The 21,231-nt window shown below is 39.9% G+C and overlaps 1 protein-coding gene across 1 annotated transcript in view; it reads right to left on the reverse strand.

The window, feature by feature from the left end:
• Window positions 1–5,844: 5,844 nt before the first annotated feature.
• The window catches only part of LOC126161540 (N-acetylglucosamine-6-sulfatase-like), a 68,948-nt gene continuing 53,561 nt past the window's right edge, over window positions 5,845–21,231 (reverse strand). The window contains exons 4-9 of the mRNA XM_049917465.1: window positions 18,514–18,672; window positions 11,018–11,188; window positions 10,365–10,566; window positions 9,720–10,033; window positions 9,370–9,486; window positions 5,845–6,340 (exon numbers count right to left, since the gene is read on the reverse strand). Of these exons, the coding sequence (XP_049773422.1) occupies window positions 6,185–6,340; window positions 9,370–9,486; window positions 9,720–10,033; window positions 10,365–10,566; window positions 11,018–11,188; window positions 18,514–18,672 (1,119 nt within the window). The 3' untranslated portion in view covers window positions 5,845–6,184. The remainder of the gene's footprint in view (window positions 6,341–9,369; window positions 9,487–9,719; window positions 10,034–10,364; window positions 10,567–11,017; window positions 11,189–18,513; window positions 18,673–21,231) is intronic.

Here is a 21,231-nt window from a genome sequence, read left to right on the forward strand (position 1 = left end):
CTGGTCAGATGAGTCTCATTCCAAGTTGTATCGAGCAGATGGATGTGTAAGAGTATGGAGACAACCTCATGAATCCATGTCAGCAGGAAACTGTTCAAGCTGGTGAAGGCTCTGTAATGGTGCCAGGGGTATGCAGTTGGAGTGATATGGGATCCATGATATGTCTAGATATGACTGACAGATGACATGTACGTAAGCACCCTGTCTGATCACCTGCATCCATTCATGTCCTTTGTGTATTCCGACAGACATGGGCTATTCCAGCATGTCCCGAATTGCTACACAGTGGCTTCAGGAACACTCTTCTGAGTTTAAACACTTCTCCTGTCCATCAAACTCCACAGACATGAGCATCTTTTCTCCAAGGTTGCTGGCGGTGTTGTGATGTTGTCTCACACTAAATGTTCTTTATACAGACATTCTACCACTCTCCACTCAGTTAGATGTGGTGACCATACAAGAACACCATTTCAATGTACAGGTGCTGTTATAATTGTACCCTTCCCTCAACAATCTTTGTGATCGGCTACTATTCTCTTGTGGCTGGAAGAGAATGATTTACTGGACTTAGAAACTAATGAGATGAATTCTTTCCACTTCTGATTTTTTGCCAGGACTTGGTCCTCCTTATCTAAAAGGCAAATAATTGTCTCTTGATGGACTAGAGTGACATTCTCCATTCCACCAGGGCACAGACTGCCTCTTTTGCTCTCCTGATTTCTATGGCAGTGCTTCTCAGCCTTTCCCTATTCATGGACCAATTCTCAATCACAGTTTTCATTGCACCCCTTCCCCCATTTTGTTTCATATGATAACAATATTTAAAAACACTGTTTGATTTGTGATGGTATGTACTGGAATCCTGCACCAGAACTTCTGAAAAAAAAGCATAAATGCAAATTTTGAGATGTGGTACAACAGAACTTTATTTTTTACCAGTACAAATGTTGTATTCACTCTTTTAAAATGTACGGAAAAAGATTAAAACACTGCTTTAGGAAGTCTAAATTTAAAATACACTCCTCCGAAAGGTCATAGCAATGTAGCCTTTTTTAATACAAACACACGCGCGCCTCTGCGTGCATGTGGGAGGGGGTGTGCATAATGTACTTTGAGAATCTTAATGTTGAAGTCACAAACATTACCAATGGCCGAGAATAAGTAAATTTATTGCTATTTCATAAAACCAACTTGCACCTTGACAAAACCAGAATCAGTTGCCCTCTAATGCTCTCTGTCTTAACGGGTAGTGCATGAAAATACTCCTGAAGTTATCTTACCTGACAAAGAAGAAGTCTTCATTGAGTTCACAGCAAGTGGCATGATTAAGAGACAATTTAGTAATACTAAGATCTCTGAATTTTAGACAGGGTGGATTGATGAGTTTTCTGCATTCAAAACAAGAGCACTTTATGTACTGTTATCATTTTTAACACCCTACTTTTTCAAAACTGGGTTTTCTGCATTTGCTGGTTTGAAAACAAAATACAGATCTTAGCTAAACACACAAAAAGAACTCTGAAAGATTATTTCTAATACTAAATCCTCCTTCAAAAAACTTTGCTCTGTGAGATTGGCCCTATGGAGTAACTAATAATTATAAAACCTGCTTTTAGTTTAGTACTAAGTTAATTATTAGAGGCATTGTGTAATACTGCTACAGTCCTCTTTATAAGTGGGTTATATCAGTATAAATACGAATTTTAATTTCTTATTTTATCAGAATGTGTATTGCTTTTCTTTTCTTTCAGTAATATGATCAGTTTATGAATTAACATCTTTTTTTTCTTTTCTATAAGCTCGTGCCTAGCCATTTAGCATTACCATGATTCTCCCCCCCCCCCCCCCCCTCCCCATATCCACAGGTTGAGAATCACTATCTATGAGATGGTTGCATCAACGCCAAGGCAACTCAAGTTTATGACGTGGCTAACAAATTCCTACACATTGCCTTCATGTTAAAACATACACAGCTGGAAGTGCAGCTTCTATTTAGTCATTTTGAGCAGTCATTTTGGCAGCTTCCTTTCCTTTTGGGTTCTGTTCTTTGTGGGAAGAGTAATCGGGTTCTGTTCTTTGTGGGAAGAGTAATCAAATTGGAATCCTACTAATGTAATACACTTGTGTCTCTGACCAGTGAAATGACTGCCCACTGTATTCCATATAGAAGATGAAGGAGAAACAGATAATGATGCAGAAGAAGACATACATCACTAATGTAACACATAATTTAAACAAAAATTTTCATCTGCATTGTAACAGTTAGATGTCTGATTTCAGTATATACAACAAAATAACAAAACATGTGGTAATGAGATTTAAAGTATAAAAACCAGTCAAGTGAATAAACTGTCCTAACAGTGGCTGTGGGAAGATCATTCACTGTCTTCCTCAATTGTTTGAGTCAAGGACTCCCACAAGCATAGTTAAGATTAACAGTGCCTTACAATTCAGTTTAACTCTGATTTGTACAACCACAATAACAGAAAAATAATATTCAAATAGACTTTGTCTTGTTAAAATTTAGAGTGGATTCTTAAAATTTAGAGCGATTCTGTATTCTGCTGTGGAGGTTTGTTTTCAGTGATGAACAAGTATTCATTTGTCTATAAAATGTAACTAGGTACAAGGGTACGATCTGGGGAACAGTATTATGGAACTTTAAAGACATTCCTGAGAGTTCATTATTTCTATATGTGCTATGCGAAAGTATTATGCCATTTCTTCCTAATAGAAGGAAGGAAAGTTGGTGGGAGAGAACTGTAGGATTCCTCTGGATAGGTGAGAGTGCACTACACAGAAGAAACATTTGCTTAAGGCTAGGTCATACTTTGCGGTCTTCTGATAGAAGGCTCACCGGTCAAAATATGCAGAGTGCAAAACTGATCATGTACAAAGTACAGGCACTTAAAATACCAAGATTTTAACAGCACATTGCTCTGAATTTACCAACCTCTCCAGAAAAGCTGTCATACCCAGAGTATACTCTGAAATGAAAGGTGAACAAAAGCCAAGTAGACAGCTCCAAAATATTTAACAAGACATGGAACATATACCGACAGGATATCGTCATAGGAGAGGGAGTGTTCATAGCAGTCAACAAAAAGATTACATCTACTAAAATTGTGTCTCATTGAAAAGTTATCTGAACATGAGTAACCAGACAAGGTCAACTCAAATTAATCATCTAATTTTTTACCGCCTACCTGATTACACTATAACAGCTGTTGAATCATTCAAAGAAAGTCTATGCTCAGCATAGTGGAAGTACCTTAATCACACAGTATTAGTTGGAGGTGACTTTAACCCATCAAGAAGAGACTGGGATGCTGCACATGGTACAGACAGATAACCTTGTGCAGAAGTTCTGAACCTTTCTCTAAAAACAAACAAGTAGTGAGACAACCCACACATAACGAAAATATTTATTACCTAGAAGCTACAAACAGGCCTGAACTTATCGACAGTGTCAGTAGAGACACAGGGATTAGCAATCGTGGTATTACAGCCGGAATAATTAAAAAAAGTTAATAAACCTATCAAGAAGTCTGGGAAGATTTTATGATGGAAAGAGCACGTAAAAGTTGTTAGCATCCTGCTTAGACAATGAATGGACATCATTCAGTTCCTATATGATGGACATAGAGGAATTCTATGCAAAGCTTAAATTGATTGTTAATCTTGTTCTGGAGCACTGTGTATCTGGTAAGTGGATTAAGGATGGAAAAGACCTAATGTGGTTTAATAACAAAATGTGAGAAAACAGATTGTTGTAGCACTCTTGGTTCAAAAATGAACTTAGACATGTCAACATTCAAAAATTGGTAGAAACTTATGCATCTGTAAAAGGTGTGATCCACACAACTTCCACACTCATAGATTAGTGAAAGAGATAGTTAAGAATCCTAGAAAATACTGATAATATGTAAAACTGCTGAGTGGATCCAAGGCTACTCTTAGACCAGTCAATTGTGGCAAGAGTAGACAGCAAAAGGAAAATTGAAGTTTTAAATTTTCACAATACAGGGTGACTTGGACGGAATGTATTGGTTTAAAACACAGTCTCTGGTTGCTGAAGCTACAATGCGAGTAGCAGCATATGATGAGAGAGGCAGCCAAGTGGTGGGGATAAGAAGGAGATTGGGGCAGGTAGGGGGAGGGATGGCAGGTTAGGGGTATGAGCTGCTGGTGGAAGTGTTTAGGGATGAGGTTAAGGAGGGTAAGGCAGCTAGCTGCAGTTGAGAGGTTCGACGGAGGGCAGGGGGGCACAAAAGGAGGAAAGCAGTAAGATTGTGGGTGCATTGGTGGAATAGAGAGCTGTGTAGTGCTGGAATGGGAACCAGGAAGGGGCTGATGGGTAAGGACAATGATTAACGAATTAACGAAGGCTGAGGCTGGGAGGGTTATGGGAACATAGAATATATTCCAGGGACAGTTCCCACCTGCACAGTTCAGGGAAATTGGTGTTTGTTAGAAGGATCCAGACAGCATAGGCTGTGAAGCAGTCATTGATATGTTGGAGTTAGCAGTCATGTGTGCATGAGACATGCTTGCCTGTGTGTATGAATGGTATGTGTCTCTCTTTTGCGGATGAAGGCTGTGGCCGAATGCTTTATGTAAGTATCTTTTCATTGTATCTGTCTACAACTTAACATGTCTTTTTTTACAGCAAGTAGCAATCTGCCTTCTCCCACAGTGTTGTAATTCTTGCATTGCATACAATGATAGCAAAAGTTATGTTTTCCAATTTGTTTCAATCTAAGAACTTAGCTAAACCTTCAATACTGATATTGGCTTCATTAAATGCCCCATCTTCTGCAGTTGTTACACTAACAACAAAATCATTGTCATGCAAGATTGTCCCTTCTAAATCTCCTTTATTGCAATGCTTTTTGTTCTTGCTACTTGCTACATCACATTGCTAACTTCAGTTTTGTGGCTTTATGAGTATCAGCTAACTTTCTTCCACGGCTGTCAGAAAACAAAAGTATGTTGTACTTCGTTGATGATATCTGAGGGCAGTTGCTGTTACCTTAACTCTTTTTACCAGATTTGTTAACAGCCTTTTTTCCATCTAATTCCACAAGTTAACTACCTTTCATCACTGGAAACTGATTTCTGCTTTTTTCCCCCCTTTGTGAACTGGTTTGTTCTTCTGTTAACATGCTGTTTGCAAAATCCATCATCATTCTCGCAATCATCATTACTTGTGACAGCACACTGCACTCTTTCTACCCACGACCATCATTTCATTTGCTAAGTTTGATACCTGTTTGGCACTTCCTTTCCACTCTTGGTAACTCTTCTGATTCCCATTTTGCAATTTACTTGTTTTATTGTTAGTAACAATGTTGTGATATCTGCAACTCAGAATTTTTGTTTATTAGATGTAAAATAACACTATTTAGAAGTTCCACAGCTTTTTGTTAACTTGAAGTGTGTTTGTTTAGTTTCAGAATTTCACTATTACGATTCCCACAAATTCCCTTTTTTATGGCAGAAGTGTAATTTCTATTTGCTTGATCATTAGACACAACTGCACTAAATGCCATCTTGAGCAGTAAAACAAAGTATGAAGATGTAGTTGGTTTTTATTCAACTTTATAAAATTTAATCAATAACTTGATGTAGTCTCACAAACCAGTTGTATTTTAATTCTGAAAGTGAATGTGGTGCTTTGGATTGGGATGGCTTGATTTGGTGGAAGAGACCAAACAGCAAGGTCATTGGTCTCATTGATTAGAGAAGGACGGGGAAGGACACACACACACACTATGTGTAATGGTTTCTTTACATCAGAATTGGTTTACACTGTATACAATCAGATAAGAAAAAACACCAAAGTTTAGGTGTTATCACTTACAAAATTTATTAACACTAATGCCAAATAATATTAAGAAATCATCACATTACTTTTAAATGAGCTTACACAGTGAGCTATTGGTTCCACAAAACACATATGTTTGTGGATAAGGCATTTTGGCTCATTGTGAGAGCCAGCTCAACATCTAGGTGACCGTGGGGAAAAAGTAGAGACAGCATATCATATTAGATGGGATACAGACAAAACGACAGTAATTACACAGTAATTTACTGGGTGTTGCCACCACAACAAACAGTTCTGCTAATATTTTCTCAGTGAATTATCTTAAACATTGATCAACTGGAGTTTTTAAGAAATGTGTCATCTGGTCATTAAGGAATTACATTTCAGTCCCACACAAGATGAAAGATGTTTTAGTACTTTCACATACCAGGATTCTGAATCTGAGGATAAATTGTATGCCAGATTTGTTAACTGATATGGGTCAACATTCAGATTGTAAGCTTCTTTGTAGTTCTGAAATATAAACAAAAATGAATTATTAAAACCACATCAAACTGAAAGCAATTTTAGATGCATTAGTGTAGTGCCTATTGAGGATGTGACTATTAATGATATAAAATTGTGCGCAAAATCTAGACTCGAACTAAAATCCCTGTCTTTTGTGGGAAACTGAGATGGTAATTACAGTGTTACAGGGGCATCTAAACTCAAGTTCTGAATTAGTAAGTGAGGTATGTTTGAACAGCTGAACAGGAGGAGCACTTCTAGGAATATCGGAGATTTGATACCATTTTCTTCTCCAGCAAACATTTATAAGTTGTTGCAAAGGCTGATTTAAAATGAGCTACTAAAATAATTTACTGGAACAAAAATAAAACTTTTCTCAAGAATGTAGTTCCCAGAGCTAAGAGCCTTATGTATTTAAAAATGTAGGCAACTATTTTAATAATTTAAGGAGTAAAGGTAATAACTCCACAAACAGTAGAAGTGTTAAGTCTTCAAAAGACACATAAATAAGACAGAGAGCTTTTATAGATTTTGGAAGAATAATTTTGAGCTAGAAAAAGAATTTGCCTGAATATAAAAAGGTCCTCAGTCTTAGTTGTGTCCTTTTGATGACTCAACACATCTACTATTCATTGTGTTGTCAGGTTACTCCTTAAATTATTTACATTCCAACAGGACTTCCAATTACCATATGTAATTGAGAAATACTAATGTGATCAAGTAAATATTAAGCTAACAACAGGAGATAAATAGCAGCTATTTTGTGTAGCTGAGAAAGCAACTGCTTTTTTTTTGCTGTTGCAGCTTTCTTTCTAGCTTCCTTATTTAAATTTATCTGTCAAAAACATGAATAGCATTGAGCAGTACAGTGATAGTTACTGTTAATACAGCACACACATTGTTTCTGCGATTTGCTTGTCTTTTGCTAATGTATACTCTGACTCATTCCACATACCTGAAGGATCAACTTCTAAATGGAAAAGTCTATCGAACCTGATGAATGAATGTATGGATGAGTAGGGTGTTATGAATTGCAAAGTAGAGAGCAGGGGGTGGGGGCACAACAAAATGTGAGTGGTATACAAATAGTAGAGGAAAGAAGATGGCTAGCAGAGATGGCAATGACTTAGGGCAACCAAAACTAGACATGTTACGAGAGAAATGAGATTAGATACTAGTTTGGTGTTTATTCTACAAAGTAAGTTAGTGTGTCCTTCTCAGCACAATGTCCGAGTGACCTGCTCAAACCTGTCCCTCCTAGAGGAAGGACCTAACAGTTTCAAAAGCTAAAAATAGTATCCACACTTTTAAACGTATTTACTGAAACTTCACCCCCTGAAAGTAAGTATTGGCTAGCCAGTCTCCATCCTAGTAATTTTACATCTAAATGACTACTCTGCAATTCACAATTTTGTGCCTGGCAGAGTGTTCATCGAACTACCTTCAAGCAATTTCTCTACTGTTCCACTCTCAAACAGTGCATGGGAAAAATAAACACTTAAATCTTTCCATGTGACTGCTCTTATTTTATTACAATTATCAGTTGTCCCTACGTAGAAGGGCACCAACAAACTTTTTTCAAGTTCGGAGGACAAAGTTGGTGACTGAAATTACATGAAAAGATCTGCTGCTATAAAAATGGCTTTGTTTGAATGACTGTGATGCCAACTCATGTATGACATCCATGACACTGTCTTCCCTATTTAGTGACACCAGAAAATGAGCTGCCCTTCTTGGAACTATTTTGATGTGCCTCCTAAGTCCTATCAGATGCAGATCTCACACCATGCAGCAATACTCCAGATGAGGATGGCAAGGTGTAGTATAGGCAGTCTCTCTCATAGATGTGTTGCACCTTCTAAGTGTTCTGGAAATAAATCACAGTCTTTGGTTCACTTTTCCCACAACATTATCTAGGTGGTCATTCCAATTTAAGTTATTCAAAATTGTGATCTTCACATATTTAGCTCAATTCACTGCTTTTAGATTTGTGTGTTTGTTATGTAACCAAAACTTAGATGAGATGATAATTCTGTAAGCATGCAATTTGATTAAAAGTCGTAGAAGTTGCTTGTGGGGAACAGTGTTAAATGCCTTATGAAAATCTAGAAATATGGAATCAGATTTGTGTGATTACTGTAAACGAAGTAATAAATAGACATATTTAGTTTTTTTTGTTCTAGTTGGGAGAAATGCAAAACAAACAATAAATAATATAAGAAATCTGTCCTGGGATGGAAATATGAAAAACAAAATTAAGGGATTTCAGAGGGGGGCATTATCCTCTCTATGTGTAATATCTCTTTGGAGAATGAGTGAAAAAATTCTACCAATTCTGATTACTGAACATGATCCACCCTACAATAAAATAATTGTTTTAGCATCCTTTATGTAAATTCTCACAATAAATAATTAAAACATGACTTGTGTGTGTCTCCAACATGTCAAAGTCACCAGAAGTTGTTGTCCCCTTCAGCAAAAGCTTCATTGCATCATACGCAAACCATGCACTGAACTTCATATCCTCTTGTCTGCCACCAGTAGGTTTTGAAGATGTTATTTTCTGTTATTTTTCATGGATAAATTATGAATGGAGTGTATGCAATCAGACTTCTATTTCTTTTCTCAGAAACTTAAGCACTTTGGCATGCGTCATTTTTCTTTATTTTATATTGATAATATGGTTTGAAGTATCCCACAACAAATTATAACTCTGGTAAACTTCAATAAGTAAAAGCACAGTTTCATTTCCCCACACTACATACATGTTGAGGGTCATGTTGCACACACAATTACACTCAGCAACAAATGGCATGGAACTGACACGACACGCGCACTCGCTCTTAGAGCGAGAGCTTGCAACATGTTCTCCATCACGTCAATGTGTCGCAAAATGTTATGCAGCACATTGTGGGACACTGAGCAACATTGCAGTGTCATGTAGATTGAGTGTTGTATGTCATGTTCGGGAACATTTTGTCCTATCCACAGCTTAAATATGCATGCTCTTAAAGAATATACCGAGATATAATTACCTCTGAGTCACTGAACTGGCAGTAAATAATATTCTCTGCTGAAGACATATAGCGTAGACAGGTGTAAGTGTTGTTACGTGAATCCTGACACTTGCAGGATGCTGCTTGAACACATTGCTATAACATAAAATTTGAAACAAAAAGTTAAACTTATTTACATCAAAGTGGTCTTTTTTAAATTGTTACATTTCTCATCAGGTCATAAAGATCGACTGCAACAGTATTTATTGTCCCCAATGAATCAACTCCTGATCCAGAGCAGTACACAATACTGAGCTTGCATTGGAAAATTAATGTTTGTGAGAGTAGTATAATGAAGACAATATATTTCCAATGTGGAAAATACTTACACTGATATCATTATCCACTGGTAAATGGCATTTTGGATCAATTGTTTCATCATTTCCTTCACCCACATATTCCACAAGAAAACCTCTTTTGTTAGTTTTGTTCACAGATATTAATAACTGTTTAAATGATTTTCCATCCATATTTATCAAAGGTGAAGCATTAGCAATATCAATAATGGTTGGTGCCAAATCTATATTTAAAACAATATCATAAATAACCTTTTTCTTTGGAATACCTGGGCCCCTAACTAACATAGGGACGCTGATATCAAATTCATATGGCTGCCTTTTATCCCAAGGTAGAGCAAACTGACCTGCAAAGGAAACATGGCTTGATATATGGACAAACAGTAAAGAATCTGTTGCTTGTAGAGTAGCAACACAATTAAGATATCAAATTAGGTTGACATACATGAAGTACAGGTTACTGCTAGAATTCTCTCAAAGCAACCAGTAGACAAAGATAAAAAATATTTACATCTTAAGCAAAGATTCGTTGATCCTAAATATTGGAGACAGCATTACTCATTTGATCTTGAAGTAAGTACAGCTCACTCATTTACTGTTGTCAATAATATGCTATGTTCCACTTTTTTAAAAAATCTCTCAATTGAGAGCAATGCATGTAATAACTTGAATGCATACCTATATGAAATCCATTGTCAGATGTGTAAATAATATATGTATTGTTCAGTACATTCATAGAATTTAATTTGTTTACTACTGACTCTACCATATCATCCACTGATAACAATGTTTCCCATCGTTTATGGTAATATGTATCAAGTGTTTTCAAGGTAGTTGCTGGAAGCTCTTCAGGAGGCATACGTAGAAGCCAGTGCTTGTGCTGAAGATAAAAAAGAGGAGAAATTAGACACAAATACACAATGAGTACTTAACAGAAACAATGTCCTTTTGCAGGACATTTAGTTCTCAGTTGCATCCAGTGACGCGTTAAAGGAGACAGGGCAAAGTTGGATTTTAATACAAAAAGAATTTAGATTGAAATACAATATTGCTTAAGGAATAATAAAAAACAAATTTTAAACGGTGTGTAAAAAAAGTCTCTCCGCAGTGCCTTATGATTGTTAGCCGCGGGTGCCGTATGCCGCAGTGAATATACTGAAATTAAACTCAGTGAAATACAAGTTATTAATTTATTGAATAATCATTTTTACTTACAAATTTTCACATTAAATGTCGAAAGTGCACGCATGGCTAACAATCATACGACACTGTGGAGATACTTTTTGAGCACCCTGTAGAACGAATTTGATAATAAATTTTATGTGACTTACTTTGCTGGGAACATTGAAATTTTTTGTTCTCATGGCTGTGACATGCTTGAAGTAACCACTGTAGCTTGGTGCAGGTGTGAATGGTGCATGAGGTGCTGGTGGAGCCAGCATCATAAAAAAACCAGAGGACAGAACATCTTTCTGCTTTAAGAATTCCAAGCTGTATGAGGTCTGCAAATTTTTAGAAAACCTTTACTTTCTTTTTCAATACAAAAGAGAAAATTTTAACACAAGAAAGCAATGGCTCATGCTCATATTATATGCATAAATTATGCACATCAAATCAATGAAAAAAATAAACAAATAAAATAAAAACAAAAATGAATTTACAGATATACACTTTTTTCACTTTGGTCTTTATCTTTCATTGTTGACACACAATGAAACTAAATTTTGTTAAAAAATTCTGTATTTTCACCTTACACAATATAGTAATGAATTACTATGGTACTCGCAAAAACAGGCAGATCAGGAACTTAATCCTAGATACAAGGTAGGTGCCCTGCTGAAGACATGGCACTTTTGAAATAATTGTTATGGCATGTAGCTGTGAAGCAAACTGCCATAGAAAGAAGCCCAGAAGTCACTCAAGTAGAAAACCTACTTGGTATTTCCATTATGTGGATGACATGTCCATCATCTGGTCCCATGGAAGTGGCTATCTCCATGACTTCCCTCACACATGTAAACCTAAGATGAAATAGATAGCTGTTTGGTCAGATACCAGATGTCTAGCCATCCTACAAAGCCAGATATTCAGCCAAACATTGCCATGGAGTATGTCATAATACACAGGTTTCAGCGAGTCCGCGGAAGTCAGGCGTTCAGGCGTGGATGACTGGGAATATTTACACAAATTACAACATCATAATTCATGAGTGAAATGAGCAAATAACATGTTGATGTTGTGACAGTGCCACAACATTTAACAGTGCCGCCACAACAGTACACGCAAACGGCGACAGAGGCACTCCGCACCTTGGCTGTTACGGCATGGCAGTCGTATGAGAGAGACTGAGTTGTTATCATGTAACCAGCTATTGTTTCTAAGTTTGAATATCCACGCAATTATTGGTGATTAAAGGTGCACTTTTTGGCGACGAGGTCGGATATTTTTTTTTCACTGCGTTGTGGATTTGTGTGTTTGTGACAGAGCAGACATGGAACAGCTTATGCAAGCGCTCATTGAACAACAAACACCACTGACGGCTGCTATTCAGGCACAACAAAAACAGCTGACAGCACAGCAAACACAGCTGTCGGCTGCTATTCAGGCGTTCTCGACGTCGCTTACTCATCGTCTGTCTTCCTCTCTCCGCCTCCCTTCCCTCCTTATGATGAGGCCGCTGAAGACTGGGAGGATTATGAGAAGCGTTTGCGGCAACACTTCTTGGCTTTCGGCGTTGTCGACGCTCCTATGTGTAAGTCGTTATTTCTATCTTGGATTTCCCCACGGATCTATCAGCTGCTATCTCAGTTAGCCCCTCTGCGGGAACCTGCCTCCCTGTCCTTCCAAGAAATGTGTGACTTATTGTCTAATTATTACTGCAAAAACACCCACGTCGTTGCCGCCCGTGTGGCGTTCTACCGGTGTCGTAAACAGCCCCATCAATCTTACCGGGCTTGGGCGGCGGAACTACACGGTCTGAGTAGAAAATGTCAGTTTGTCACGGACACTCATCACGAGTCTTATGCTGATTCAATGGTTAGGGATGCTATTCTATGGCTTGCTCCTGATAAAGAAGTTTGGCAATGTGCCCTACAACTGCCAAACCCGTCGTTGTTGGAAGTTCTAAGCATTGCTCAATCCTTTTGAAGTGTCGCATGCTGCTGGCGCGCAAATAGATGCGTGGTGTGATGTAGGCACTGTGCGGTCAACTTTCGACACGGACAATTTGCCTGTTTCCCAGGAGAACGATGATGTGGCGGCGGTTCACTCGCGTCAACAACGTCGCATTGGGCCGCCACGCTCACAGCGAAAACAGCAACCACAGAAGCAGGTTCGTTCCGCACTTCCTTCTTGTCCACGTTGTTTCGTACATCATGACAGGGCCATGTGTCCAAACCATTGGGCCACGTGTAATTCATGTAGGAAAAAAGGCCACATTGCTTCTGTGTGTCAGTCCCCTAAAGTTCCTGTCGACGGGACGAGGCCTCGGACATGGATGTTAACTGTGTGCTGTCTCAAACAAATAAGTTGTTTGTTACTGTTCGTGTTCTGGATAAAGACATTCGCATGCAAGTGGACACTGGCTCTGCAGTAACTCTCATTAATTCTCGCACGTATTTGGAGTTGGGCTCCCCTCCCTTGTCTCCAGTTACGCGAAATCTGAGAACTTATAATAAACAGAAAATTCCTATTATTGGCCAGTTTGATGCTTCCACTGCCTACAAGTCTGCTGTCAGGCCCCTCACGTTTTATGTGGTGGATCATGCGGGCACTGAAAACCTGTTCGGTTATGATGCTTTCCAGTTGTTCGAGTTCTCCATTGATGATGATGTGCACCTCATATCTGAGGATATTCCGTATCAACAGCTGGATGGATTATGTTCTGAATTTTCGTCCGTGTTCTCTGCTGGTCTGGGTCGTGCCAAGGATTTTGAAGCCCACATTACTCTTAAAACTACAGCTTGCCCTAAGTTTTTCCGGGCACGTCCTATTCCGGTGGCATTGCGTGCACCTGTCAAGGCTGAGATAGACAGGATAACAGCTTCAGGGATTCTCCTTCCTGTTACCTCCAGCGAATGGGCATCGCCAATCGTGGTGGTTTCTAAACCCAACGGGAGTCTGCGATTCTGTGGTGATTTTAAAGCCACCGTCAACGCTCAGAGCCTCATTGACACTTATCCTCTTCCCCGTCCTGAGGAGTTATGTACCAAACTCGCTGTGGGTCAGTTCTTTTCCAAACTTGACTTATCAGAGGCGTACCATCAGTTGCTGTTGGATGCTTCTTCCAAGGAATTTCTCATCATCAACACTCCTTGTGGGTTGTATCAGTACCAGCGGTTACCATTTGGCGTCGCTAGTGCGCCGGCCATTTTTCGGCGGTTTTTGGAACAGCTCACGGCTTCCGTTCCTGGCTGCATAAACTATCTGGATGACATTGTTGTCACGAGGGCCTCCACTGAGGAGCACCTTCGCAATTTGCGTTCACTGTTTCAGGTTTTGTATTCGGCTGGGTTGAAGTGCAATCTGGACAAGTCACAGTTCTTCCAACCCTCCATTGTGTATCTTGGTTTCCACTTGTCCCGTGAGGGTATACGTCCTCTACGTCAGCACGTTGCGGCCATTAACGCTCTACCCTGGCCGTCTACGGTCAAAGAACTTAAGGCATTTCTAGGCAAGATTGCTTATTATCACAAATTCATTCCATCCACGGCGGCAGTAGCTCATCCTCTGCATCAGCTGTTATGCAAAAACGTCCCTTTCTGTTGGTCCGATGAGTGTGAGCAGGCTTTTGTCCACCTGAAGGCTCATTTGCAGTTGGCGCCTTGTCTTGCCACATTCCGTCCAGGTCAGCTCTTGGTTCTGGTGACAGACGCATCACAGTATGGCCTAGGGGCTGTTCTCGCCCATCGGTATGAGGATGGGTCGGAGCGACCCATCGCCTATGCTTCCAAGACCCTCAACGATGCGCAACGGCGTTACTCTCAAATCGAAAAGGAGGCGCTCGCTATCATTTATGCTCTCAAAAAGTTCAGCGTTTTTTGTATGGTTCTAAGTTTCACCTCATCACCGAACACAAGCCGCTGGTCTCTCTGTTCAGCCCATTGGCGTCGCTTCCGGATAAGGCAGCTCATCGCCTGCAACGTTGGCCCTTATAATTGTCTCATTTTCACTATGAGATTCACTATCGCCCCACGGCCCAGCACGCCAACGCTGATGCATTGTCGCGATTGCCGATGGGCCCCGACCCGGTTTTCGATCGTGATGAACTACTCTGTTTCCACATTGATGAGGAAGAACGTCGTGCGGTCGAGGATTTTTCACTTACAGGTTCGCAGGTCACATCGGCTACTGCGCGGGACCCGGTCCTGCGTCAGGTGATCGGTTTTGTTCAACGGGGTTGGTCGGACAGGACAAAGGGCCGGGCATCGGATCCCCTTTGCAACTACCATGCCTTGCGCCTTTGTCTGTCTGTTCGTGATGGTATTGTTCTTCTGGCGACGGATGGCACATCTCCACGGGTCGTGGTGCCAGCCTCTCTTCGCAAAGATGTTCTCAAACTGTTGCATGAAGGCCATTGGGGGATTTCTCGGACTAAGTCCCTGGCCCGCAGGCACGTTTATTGGCCCGGTATTGATTCGGACATCACCCACATGGTTGCTGCGTGTGGTCAGTGTGCTCAACAACTGGCTGCACCTCGTACAATGCCCTCTCCGTGGCCTGATCTGGCGCAGCTATGGGAATGGGTGCATGCTGACTTTGCCGGCCCCTCCTTCGGTACTTATTGGCTACTGTTGATTTACGCCTTCTCGAAGTTTCCGTTTGTTGTTCGATGTCCATCGCTCACCACTGCGGCAACGACGCTGGCTTTGTCCAAAATCTTTGCACTAGAAGGTCTTTCATCCACGATCGTCACGGACAATGGCCCTCAGTTCTCTTCACAGGCCTTCCATGATTTTTGTACTGGACAAGGGATTCATCACGTTACAGCACCGCCCTTCCATCCGCAATCGAATGGGGAGGTCGAGCGCCTTGTCCGCACTTTCAAAAGCCAGATGAAAAAATTCCTTAGTGATTTTTCCACAGATGACGCTCTGCTGCAATTTCTGAGTTCTTATTGCTTCACGCCTCTGGGTGATCGCAGCCCTGCGGAACTCTTGCATGGCCACCAACCGCACACTCTACTGCACCTGCTTCACCCTGTCAGGTCTTGTGCTGTGTCCCCTAGTGCGGGAAAATACTCGGTGGGCGCCGACGTGTGGGCACGAGGGTATGGATCTCGCCCTAAATGGATTCCAGGGGTGGTCAAGGCTCTTCGTAGCCGCCGGCTTTGTGAAATACGTACGGACGACGGCATGGTTGTTCGCCATTACGACCAGATGCGCCCATGCGTGGTGGCCATGCCGGTGCCACTGCCCCTTCCTTCGCCTCCACCAGCCCGAGAAGCCAGTCCTGTCGCTGCTGCCAATCTACCATCTGTGTTGATGCAGCCGATGTCACTACCATTTCCGAGTACGCCGGAACCGGCCCCAGTCGCGACGCCGCCTTCTCCGGGACCCATCTCGCTGAAGCGCACCCCCAGGTCCACGACACCTATGGATACTGCTCCGGAGTTTTCACCCATCATCTCGTCCAGGAGGCACGTTCCACACACGAGCTTCCGTCCTGGACATTTTCGACCATACTCCCATATCTCTTCATGGGATCTTCTCGGGGCCTCACAAGAGGCCATGGATGTCTCCGCACTGTCCATGTCTCCAAGGAAGTGAGTGTTTTTTTTTTCTTCAAGGGGGGAAAAGTGTTGCGACAGTGCTACGACATTTAACAGTGCTGCCACGACAGTACGCGCAAATGGCGATAGAGGTGCTCCGCAACTCGGCTGAGCACGGGAGCGCCACCTAGCTACGAACGGCGCTGACCGCATGTCACGGCATGGCAGTCGTATGAGAGAGACTGAGTTGTTATCATGTAACCAGCTATTGTTTCTAAGTTTGAATATCCACGCAATTATTGGTGATTAAAGGTTATAACAGTTGACTGTCTTGATAATTGGATCAAGAAGCTCAATTCAGCATGATATGCCATTATCTCTCAATGTATTGATCTAAAGACAAAGGCATAGCTCATTTTCACTCCTTGTCTAACAGAACTATATTTTGAGGCAGTATACCTAAAGTAAATAAAGACAACAATTATGGAATGAATAGATTGTTACTTACTGTAAAGATAACTTATTGAGTTGCAGAAAGGCACAACACATTAAGCTTTTGGCCAAAGCTTTCATCAGAAAAGAAAAACACACATGCATCCACATAAGCAAGCACACCTCACAGGCACATGATTGCTATCTCTGGCTGCTTAGGCCAGACTGCAACTGTAATGTGTTGAATGGGAGCAACAATCTGTAGTGTGTAGTGGGATGGGGAAGGAGGAGGATAGCAGGGTGTGGATGAGAGAACAGGGAACAGTGGAGTGTGCAGAGACTAGAGGTGGCAGACAGGGTTGTCTAGTGTAGAGTTGAGAAGCTGTGGGGGAGGGAGGGAAGGGGAAAAAAGAGAGCAGAAAGGAGAGGACCAGAGAAGGGGAAAAGATCAGTGAGTGCACTGGCAGAGAGCACTGCACAATGAGGTGAGCAAACGTGAGTTGAGAGGAGGTGATAGGACAGGAGAGGCGGAAAGTAAATAAAGTGTTTATGTAGCAGACATGAGCAATGGGACAGTGTACCTTAACCAAATAAGGTGTTTGTTCAGCAGGTGCAAGCATTAAGAATACTGTGTAAAGTAACTAACCGTATATCTTGCAGAAGCCTTTTTGAGGATCTTGGAATTCTTACACTCACCTCCCAATACACTTATTCCTTAATATGATTTCACTGTAAAGCTGCATGACAAGTAATAATGTTCTTTAAATTGGACTCAGTATTTACAGATGTAAGTAAATATTTTCTTTGAAAACATACTGTTGTAGTCAAGTAAATATTAAGCTATCAATAGCAGATACCATCAGCTATATAGCTCAACGGATATGGTAACAATATTTTTTGAATTAGCAGCTTTCTCATTTACTCAGTTAAATTTAGCTATCATAAGCATAAATAGCACTAAGCATTACAATAATAGTTTGCTGTTGATATAGCACACAAATTAAATTTCCACGATTTCCTGGCATTTAGTTAATGTATACCTTGTATTATTCCACATTCTTGAATGTTGTCCTTCTTGGTGGTATTTATGAAACATGATGGATGGGTGGGTGGATGGATGGATGGATGAATGAAGGAATATATCCTTTAGCTGTGTGTGTAAATAATTTTGTTATTTTATGTGTTCATGTTACCTCAATAGCAGGATTGTGTTTTGATTTCTTCAATTCCTAATGTAGACTGACTGGCTGTTGCTCAGTTAGACTGGAGCTAATTATCAAATAAACATTCTGTCCTCTGGCAGCTTGTGGCATTTTCAATGGGTCATTCCACAGATATAGCCCACATTGTTTCTGTAATGAACACTTTGCCATGTTTGTCAGAAATGTGTATTACCCGTTTTAATTTATTATCACAGTCAGAAAAGGAATCTAAATGTAAAAACCATTCAAGACCTGAGGATTTCTGAGTGAGCAATAGTTTGCCACTAGAACAAAACAAACATGTGCCTCAAAAAGCTGTCGAACTAATGCAGCAAAATGCTGTATTAAAATCTCTACAGTTTGAGTTTCAAATTATCATTGTAAAGCTCGTCAACTTGGATATTGACTGGATATAATAAATTATCAACAAGTTTTTCAAGTCAACTTGCCTCCTGTGATGTCTCAGATTTAAAAAGATACTCACAATCACATCTGTCAAGTAATCACCCTCCTGATCTCCATGTTGAATTCTGCTTCCATTGACAGAGAGAGTGTAGTTATAATAACGGGAATTTCCAACAAGACCAATCCACCAGTCCCATCCAGGTGGAACATGTGCAGTTCCCTTCTCTTTCCTTCCATACTGCAATGGATACAATAGATGTGCTATCATACACTTAGACAAAACATGTACATCTTCAAATTTTTATATTTTATAATTTATGCTTCACTTATTTATTTTTCATTTTCTTTCACACAAACTTGTTATTAAATAATTGATTCAAAATATTTTCACTGTGATACTGCAATGCAAAACATAAAATAAATATTTTAAATTTCTTGCCTCAGAAAAAGAAAAGCTAAACTTACACAAAAACGTACAGTTGACTAAATTTTGACCCAACTAAGTTTACAATTCAGACAAGAGACCACAAAACAATGGTACTATTTGGATGCCTATATCACTATGCAAAGGACTTTGTTTCACAACCATAACTCACATTTATGACCATTACAGGGACTTCTATCTTTCAACAACAGTTTCTTATAAAATTTATATCACAAGTTGGCAAACATATGCCATTTACTGCCTGAGAAGTGGGGATGGTTGGAGGATATCAGTGTTTTTGAAGATTAGATGCTGCAGTTACCCAGAAATGCAGTTCAAATTAGAACAATCATGACACACAAAGAGAGAAATAATGATATGACAGTAGCAACAGATGCAACCTGATAAGGTGTAAGACTATCAGTAGCAGACAGGGAAGACATAAAAAAAAGGACAGACTGCAACAAGAAGTGTTAGGATGACAAGGAGTGGAGGCAACAGAGAAAAACATTTAAACTTGCAAGACATGTATATGTTGAGCTGTCATTCTAATTACTTTTTGCTTGGATGATAAATTATTCAAACATATAACATGATGTGATACCACAGAATGAAAACATTTTAAACATAATTTCTGCTAATCAACTGGTGATAAAGACATTTTTAGGGTGAAATGCACTAAGTAACTTGCACTTAAATGTAATTTTCTGAAGTTCACTTGAAAGCTATGACTTGTAATAATCATGTATTTTAACAGTTTTACATGTATTTTTGCTATGGAAATGAATCAGCAAGAGGGGAGCCATAGAGGTTAATATACCAATCTGGTAAACGTTTTTCTGGAACAGTATACAGAGCACATTAAACTGCAGGTGTGTGTCGTATTTAACAGAAGGCTTTTATACACAATGACAAGCATATAAACTACATGACAACATTCTTAAACCTCTGCTTGCCACACACTGGTAATGGCAACAATTTCTAAAATCAAAATATGACCTGGCTACCTTCTGGCTATGAAAGCTGATTTAGTGGCCTTTGGCAACAAATGAAGAACAAAATTACAAATCAAATATATATTGTCTTCATAGATGGTAGATTATGAACTACCTAAATGATAGTATGCTTATAGTGCCATTACTACAGTCTTATAGAGGCCACCTCATTTTTGATTCTCCAAGCACATCAGGAGTTGCTGTTGTCCTGGGTTCTGAGCAACCTATCATTGACACCCCCCTCCCTCCTCCCAACCCTTCTTTCCTACATTATTCAACTTCTAACAATGGTGTACTCAAAGAGAGAAAGTAATCACTTTCTTACATGCTATTTTGCATATCTATGTACCAGGTGCACTGGAACCTGTGTCCCCTGATAGCAAATGCTGCCCAGCCTGTATTCCTATCACGCAGATGAGATCACCAGATACAATTCACAAGCTCTCATATAACAAATATGAGGTATCTGCTGCACACTACTTAAGGGAACCAATTTGGCATATGCTATAATCAGTTTAGATAAACCATGAAGTAGCTAAACCTGAGTGTCCAAACAGGGTTTCAGAACTTGACTTTCCCAAACATAAATCAAATGTTTCAATCACTGCACCTCTTCACTCAAGCTAAACTTTCGATGTACCTGAAACGGAAAGTTTGTCATCAGTTTGTATTACCAGTTGTGACTTAGGATAGTGAGATGTGGACTTACAATGCAAAACCATCAGATCCCAGTTTCTCCACCATATAGAAAGATAACAGTGGTCTGAGTACAGTTAAAATGATTTGTTTGAACTACAAGTATCAGATAAAAGCAGCTGAGTACTACAGGAGGAGGAGCAGTGGCTTTTTTTCATAGTAGCCATTGTTCTCTTGTTTTAAATAATAGCTATTTTTCTCATAAAGTACATGTATAAAGTGTTGTAGAACTAATTATTATAATTATCAATTTGAGTAGTTTAGCACTAGATATAATTTGTTATTAGTATACTTCACCAAAGTATCCAGCAGTTGTTCATGTCTAACTGTTAATGTATAACTTGACTCGTTCCACATCCCTAAAGGGACTCCTTCCTGATGTGGTTGATGGAACACAATGTGTGAATGAATGAATGAAAGAATGAATGAATGAATCTACATCTATATCTACATCAATACTCTGCAAATCACATTTAAGTGCCTGGCAGTGGGTTCATTGAACTACCTTTACAATTCTCTATTATTCCAATCTCGCACAGCGTGCGGAAAGAACGAACACCTACATCTTTCTGTACGAGCTCTGATTTCCCTTATTTTATCGTGGTGATCGTTTCTCTCTATGTAGGTCAGTGTCAACAAAATATTTTTGCATTCGAAGGAGAAAGTTGGTGATTGTAATTTT

This window comes from Schistocerca cancellata, chromosome 2 (genome assembly GCF_023864275.1).
Source record: "Schistocerca cancellata isolate TAMUIC-IGC-003103 chromosome 2, iqSchCanc2.1, whole genome shotgun sequence".
Classification (NCBI taxonomy): Eukaryota; Metazoa; Arthropoda; class Insecta; order Orthoptera; family Acrididae; genus Schistocerca; species Schistocerca cancellata.